This window comes from Olea europaea, chromosome 1, assembly GCF_002742605.1.
Source record: "Olea europaea var. sylvestris chromosome 1, O_europaea_v1, whole genome shotgun sequence".
NCBI classification, from domain to species: Eukaryota; Viridiplantae; Streptophyta; class Magnoliopsida; order Lamiales; family Oleaceae; genus Olea; species Olea europaea.
The window spans coordinates 6,508,766-6,516,078 of record NC_036237.1 but is presented as its reverse complement, the minus strand read 5'-3'; the positions used below and the strand labels follow the sequence as shown (position 1 = coordinate 6,516,078).

General features: G+C 34.7%; 2 protein-coding genes across 2 annotated transcripts; one reads left to right on the top strand and one right to left on the bottom strand.

The window, feature by feature from the left end:
• The first annotated feature begins 1,257 nt into the window (after positions 1–1,257).
• On the top strand, positions 1,258–4,668 carry LOC111389211 (peptide methionine sulfoxide reductase A1-like). Its single transcript, XM_023014132.1, has 2 exons — positions 1,258–1,852; positions 4,193–4,668. The coding sequence occupies exons 1-2, from the start codon at positions 1,304–1,306 to the stop codon at positions 4,442–4,444; spliced, it is 801 nt and encodes a 266-aa protein (XP_022869900.1). The 5' UTR covers positions 1,258–1,303; the 3' UTR covers positions 4,445–4,668.
• A 1,038-nt stretch (positions 4,669–5,706) lies between these two features.
• LOC111402324 (glycine-rich protein DOT1-like) lies at positions 5,707–6,632 on the bottom strand. The gene has a single exon (XM_023030935.1). It carries the CDS (start codon positions 6,527–6,529, stop codon positions 6,077–6,079), a length of 453 nt encoding a protein of 150 aa, XP_022886703.1. The 5' UTR covers positions 6,530–6,632; the 3' UTR covers positions 5,707–6,076.
• Positions 6,633–7,313: the final 681 nt, after the last annotated feature.

Sequence of the window (7,313 nt, the reverse complement as noted above, 5' to 3'; positions counted from 1 at the left end):
ATTTTGATTATTGAGGGAATAGTTATCCTGGACCTTCTCAACTTGCATCTAGGAAGGTGTAGCTCAGGTATACCTCCACAGAGATTGGAGTTTCCAAATATTGCAATTGCACTTGCATTTTTTAATATTCATGCTTATGATAATTTACCATTGAAATCATTATGTGATAGGTTCAGATATGACCACAATGGGTATTTGTAAGTTTGATGGTGTTGGTAGCGACAGCGGCTGTGGGCGGTTATGATTTTGGTTTGGGAGTGGGGGTTTGGACAAGAAATGGAGAAGAGGGTGTAGTAGGTAATGATTTTTAAAAAAAAAATTAATTTAATTATTTATTATTTAATGTGAGAAAATTGTAAAGTGTCCTTTTAAAATTGGTCAAAATTAATCAAATTTTTATTTTCTTGGTCAATTAACAGTAAATTGGATGGAATTTATCCATTTGGATCACATGTGTTAATTTTTCAAAAGTTTGGGATCGCTGTTGATACAAACTGAAGGTTAGGGTAAAGTCTAAAAAAAGTCAAAGGTTTGGAACCGCTACTGCAATTTTCCCTTAAAAAACATTACCTTTTTTGTGAAATGGCTCACCTGTGTAAAGGGAGGAAAATGGGCCTAAATCGTTGCTGAATCGAGTCGAAGTACAAGAACGTATTGTTTGATTCAATAGGGCTAATTGATATGGAATTTACATAAAAAGAAAATAAATTTTAGGTAATTGAATTGCTTTAAAATAATTTGCATGAAAATTGTCAATTAAATATGTTTGATTGATTTTGTTTTCAATCGAGAAAAATGTTATAATATTCTATTTTTAATTGTTAGGTAAATGTGAGAGAAAATGGTAGATAAGAGAGTGGATTACCTAGTAAATAAAAACTTACCCTCAATAAAAAAAATTAAGAAAAATAAGGTCATGTGATCAAAATTAAGAAAATATTTTTATGAAAAAAATATCAAGTAAACAGTAAAAAAATAAGAATTTGAGACGTGCTGGACGTCTAGACGTCTATTTGGCGCCCCCTATTGGGGGGTCACCTGTCACTGTCAGACGACCCCCCAATAAGGGGCGTCAAATAGGATCCTGGACGTCCAGTTTTATTCTAAGAATTTAAGTGAAAAAATAATATTTTTTATAAAAAATATTGACAGTCAAATGAAATAGTTGTCAACGCAGCAGCATTATCCTATTTACAAGCCACACATGTCATGTCGATCCAATATTCTCTCTATTTTTTTTTTTTAATATTCTCTCTATTTTATTCTCCGCTTGTTTGTTACCACCAATACATAATCATTTTACATGGACAAAATGCTCCTCAAGACCACCACTACCGCCGCCGCAACCACTACCGTTACCGCCGCATCCTCTTCTATCTTCTCCCTTTCCAAACCCTCTCTTTCTCTATCTAAACTACCCTTTTTCAAACCACATAATTACCCTAATACCACCAAAAAGTCCTCCACTTTCCTTTCCTCCACAAGGATGAGCTGGCTCAACAAGCTCGGATTCAGTACCCGCAATCCGACCGACTCCCCTGCAGACTCTGCATCTTCCATAGCACAAGGACCCGACGATGATATTCCAGCCCCGGGACAAGAGTTCGCGCAATTCGGTGCAGGTTGTTTCTGGGGAGTGGAATTGGCTTATCAGAGAGTCCCGGGTGTTACCAAGACTGAAGTAGGTTATACTCAGGGGTATTTGCATAATCCCTCTTACGAGGATGTGTGTTCGGGTACTTCGAACCATTCGGAGGTGGTTCGGGTTCAGTATGACCCGAAAGAGTGTAGCTATGAAACTCTGCTTGATCTTTTCTGGGCTAGACATGACCCCACCACCCTCAATCGCCAGGTTAGTCCTTTTTTTATTTTTAGTACTTATTTTGTGGGTTTGGGTTGAATTACTATATATATATTTTTTTTCATTTATTAGCTGTAATTCATACTAATTACTTGTTGATTTTTTCCAATACAGCCCACAGTTAAGTTGATTTTTAGGTGAAATGTGCAATTTAAGTTAATTCTTAGTTGAAGTGCACGAACAAACCCTCAAGAAATTGCAATTGCTAACCAAAGATTTTGAGCATTTTGATCAGAAGTTTCCAAAAGGTTTCCTTTAAGTTCCCGAATATTATTGAAAAATGAAAAACAGTAGAAAACTTTTTTTAGAGTTTCCAAAGAGTTTCGTTTCTCAGAACGAAACATGAGAGTTCCGTTTTTGGGCTTTGATTGTTTTGTTCTTTCCTCCTTTTGAATGGTTATGCTAATATTTTTTTTTTGATTAAGTGTACAAGTAACTTAAAACTTAATCATATTGGATTAAAAAATTGTGTGGTCATGTATTCCTTTAAGTGAAAAGATCAGTACAAGTCTGGCTAAGCTTAAGAAATCTATATATTACTAAGTTAAGTAAGTCTTAAAATAAACATTTTTTTGTTTCTCCAAATATGAAATAGTTATTTACTTTAAATTTAGCCACTATTCTATTGTCAAAATAATGTAATTTTATTACTTGAATAAAGTAATATATCTAGACATTCAATAGAGTTACAAATAAACAAACCTGTTCATATTCATGCGCCACTTACACAATTGTCTCACCACAAGAAATCTCCCTCCCTCCCTCCTTTTCATCATCATTATCATCCCAATCGTTACACTTCTTTATTGGTTTCTTGTGGTTGAATGTAGAATCATATCCGATATTCAGAACTCCCAAACTATGGTTGAATGAAGATTCATCTGATATTTCAGAACTCCCAAACAACAATTCATTCTATACAAAAGTCACATATTTGACAAATTTGGTAAACTAAGTGTGACCCTGAAGGCAGTCTGTTAACATAGGTTGGTGTCTCAAAGTCTTTAAACTGTAGAAGTAATCTATTAACCTTTAATGTAAGTGTCTGAAAAGGATTGCCTCAGTATCACTAGCTGTTAGATAAGGCTAGGTGGATATTTAACATACAAACCCTCACATTTAGGTGGGGTTCATTTCTTTCCCATTAAACCCTGACACGATTTGAGAACAATTTTACTTATGGATGGTGGCGACGAGACTTGATCCCATAGCCTTCTCATCTGTCCACATCAAAGAAGTAGTTGCTAATGACTAGTTTAAACTGCAGCTGTGTTAGTTTAGATCTTGGAAGTCATGGTGGCTACAGCTGACCTTGCGACGGGTTTATCTTTTGATTATTCTCTATTGGTTTTCTTGAATGAAGTGGTTATGACTTCATTAAATTTAGTTTCCATATGTTAACCATAGAAAAGTCTTGGATTAGTTTATTTGAGTGTGGATTAAACAATCCTGTTTTCTTGAAAAGAAAATTAATGTCTAATATGACTTCATGTAAGAACTTCCTCCCCAAATTGATGTTAGTTTGTGGTTGAACTTCTGATAAAAGTAAGAATGATGGTAGTTAAGAAAGTATAAGTACATAGAGTAATGAAACTTCTAGACTGTTTTAAAATTTTATTACTGGAAATATGAAATTAACAAGAACGTTTAGTTTGGGTGAATGAAGTGTGTAATAGTTTCAGTTTTTCATTGAAATTTTCAGTAGTAGTAGTTTGCTCCTCATTTAGATGATACTTCTCCACTTATAAATTACCAAAGTCTAATTAAGTCCTTGTTTGGTTTTGCTAAAAATCTGATATTTAGTAGATTTTGATGAATATTGATGAAATGTGTGGCTGAAAAGTTGATAAAAATTTTGGGTCCCATTAAATGTGTAGTAAAAATTAATTGTTGATTTTGACTTAAATTTTTATCGACCTTTTTAGCTAAACTAATAGGGCCTAAATAACAGTTATATTTAGCATTTGACATAAATTTTAACTCCAAAGTTATTGAATACGAGATTTTAGTTTGTTGTAGTGCTAAGGTACTTCAAATGAACGAGCTTTTACTTTTTCCGTTCAAGCACCAATCGATCTTTTTAACCCCAATTTTCGTGCAAGAGCGAACCTGAGGTCGAGTAACTAATGTTTGGATAGTTTACTTCTGGTGTCGTTCTATGTTATGATTAGGGACGTTGTTTTAGTTACAAAGTTGTACAAATAAAATATTAGGTAGTGGTGTGAAGAGTAATTTATTTTTAGCGACTGTAAAAAAGTTCCTTGGCTATTTAATGTTTGCTTCTTTATACTGTGTAATGTGTATAATTACGACCCTAGATCCACTATGCAGGGAAACGATGTGGGAACTCAATACAGATCTGGAATTTACTTCTACACTCCTGAGCAAGAGAAGGCAGCTTTAGAATCCCGGGATAGACAGCAAAAGCTCTTGAACAGGAAGATTGTTACTGAGATTCTGCCAGCCAAGAAATTTTACAGAGCCGAGGAGTATCATCAGCAGTACCTGGCCAAGGGAGGGCGATTTGGTTTCAGGCAATCGTCCGAGAAAGGTTGTAATGATCCGATAAGGTGCTACGGCTAATTTCCTCAAAAGATATATGTGTGTGTGTTAATACTTAAATATGTTTGCAGTCGTGTTCGCAGAATGAAAATGTACGGTTTTACTCGAATACCTTGCTGTTGCATTAGTGTTTAATATATGTAAATCCTTTATACAGATCCAATTTGTTCATCCTTTATACAGATCCAATTTGTTCTTGCATATTGACAAGCAATGAAATTATTGCTCTTACTACAAACTTGATGCATGCGCTAAATTTTCTTTCGTGTGCATCTGCATTTACCTGTGGTAAAAGTTTTGACTTTGTTCGGTCTTGTTTGATACTACGCTCTCGTCGGAGTCTCATTACATTAAATTTCATTACATTCCATTTTTTCTCCTATTTTTAACCACACAATCTTCCATAAAATAATATTACACATAAATAAATTTTTTTTTTTCAACGACTCATTTTTTCAAAAAACACTATTTCACTCCTTTTCATCTCCAAAAAATGGGAGCCAAATGGGGGCTACATAGCAAAAATGTGCTCGGAAGAGTAAGGTATGAAGACTGCGAGTCTGCAATTGAAAAATAATAAATCATTGTTGGAAAAAGTAAAATATAAAGATCAAAGATTTTTTGGAATGTGTATTCTTTAAATTTGCATATGCTCTTTATTGTAATCAGTACACACTAAAAGAAAAGAGTCACTTGAATATGCTTTAAGTCTCATTAGTTACAAGTCTTCAACAAGCCGTTTTGGGGATTGAGGATAAGAGTGAGCCCTGATACTGTTTCATGGGTAACGTTTATGAATTGGTAGATATTGAGCATGTTTGGCTAGGCCAAAAAGATAAAAAAGCTGATGTATCATATTCTTATATTATTAATAAATCATAAACATATATCTTATTGGATTTTTCTTCAATGAAAACAAAAACAAATTTTGCAGGTAACAAAATATATACTTTGACTTTCTTGTGCCGAAATCTCGTGTTAGCACATTTTTGGCAAAGCTTTTAACCATATATTATTTAGAACTTGTGCTTCAAAACACTTGAAAATTTAGCCAAGCAAACAAGCGCAAATGTTTTATTTTATTTTATTTTATTTTATTTTATTTTTTTTCTGTGAAAGGATTTCAACTCTCTTTGGACTGTGTGGTTGGTTAGATAGTCAATGCTATATTTTCCACTTGAAAAATGTGATCCACTTGTGAGAGAAGAAATCAAATATGACGACTGAAATAATGAAATAAAAGTCAAAAAATCAAATTTTTAAACCAAAAAATAACCCTCAAACAAGCTGCTAATCAAGTCCTAATTTGGACGTGCAAATTAACATGAAGAGCAAACATGGGCAAATTCATAGCATTTTGTGACTCGTAAATGCTCTATATCTAGAGAAGGAGTAGCTCGGTTCACAGAGACCCCTCATTGTTTGGGGACGGGCCCCACATGTATTTTAAGGAAAAAAATTGTGAGGCCCGTGCCCACGTCTTTCTCACCTGACAGGGGTATGCCAATCATATTTCTTGGAAGGGACATACGTATTCATTTCTCTAAAATTGGACAAGGTTCTCAAATCAAAATCTGAAAATGTTAAAACTTAAATATTTTAAATCATTAAAAGCACATAATCGACATATTTTCTGTGTCGACCTGCCTTTGTTTAGCCATGACTATTTCTGTCACCAGACTTCGACGGCCAACGATCAGCGCCGCCACTGGAGCCACCACTTCCACCACCAGCGCCACCTCCATTTCCACCAGCACCACTTCCAGCTCCATAGCCACCCCCACGAGCACCACCACTACCGTAACCAGACCCGGAACCCGAACCTGTTCCAGAACCATACCCGAACCCATAACCCCTGCCGAACCCATCATCCGCAGACCTCCCGGAGCCCGAACCATAACCCCATCCTGCTCCTGGGCTTGAACCCGATCCCCAACTAGACTCCCAATTCGGACCTTGCGCCGACACGCTACTGCCAGAAGGGGTAGAAGGAACAGATGACATTCCCGGCGATTCAGTCTTCCGTTCGCCGGAGTTGAGCTCCCGCGAATGGCCGGGGATGAAGAAAAGCATAATGAGAATGATTTGGAAAACTTGGGGTTCCATTTTTTAGGTATGGCTTGTGAAAGTTATGCATGGATAGTGGAATTTATAGTGCAATTCGGTTATTACACTAATGAATTGCGGGGAGGAGATTTTAGATAATTCTGTACATAATTATTTTCACAAAACAAAAACATAATCCTCACATCAGATCGGCCCCACCACTGGACCTCATGTGTTAAAAAATTATAAAAAAATCCTGCCCCACCCATGCATGAGTACTCTGTAGGAGTTCTGTAAAACAGGGTTCTGTACACCCAGCATCTTCGTTGTTCAAATAAATATTTATTTAAAAAAATAGACGCTACAGTTTTTGAAATATTTAATAAGTCCTTGTTTGATAGTCATTATTTTGAAAAAATGAAATTTTGAATAATAATTTTTTGAAAGATTCATTGTTGAAAAGTAGGAAAAAATTTGATGTTCGCATGTAAAATATTTTATTGTATAAATGTGTAATTAAAAAAATTTATTTTAAAGAAAAACAAACAGGGACTAAATCTTAAAGCGTAGTCCATATAAGAAAAAATCCAAATAAATTTAAATTATCTTTTATGCACAAGACTTGCAATATTCTGAAGACGACAAAACCATTGAAGGATACCTTTAATTTTTATCTATCAATGACCAAAAAGAAAAATGGATATAGAAGAGTGTTTTTAAAGTGAATACTGGATATGGATATTTATTAATATAAATTAAGTGTAGACTATCAACAAAAATTGGAGCCAAAAAAATTGATTGTAATCATAAAGACTAAAATTGGATTTCTAGCTCGTTATTTGAT

Coding starts and splice junctions, on each gene's coding strand:
- LOC111389211 (XM_023014132.1), top strand. CDS start 1,304: ATGGACAAAATGCTCCTCAAGACCACCACTACCGCCGCCGCAACCACT. Junction 1,853..4,192: donor CCACCACCCTCAATCGCCAG/GTTAGTCCTTTT, acceptor TCCACTATGCAG/GGAAACGATGTGGGAACTCA.
- LOC111402324 (XM_023030935.1), bottom strand. CDS start 6,529: ATGGAACCCCAAGTTTTCCAAATCATTCTCATTATGCTTTTCTTCATC.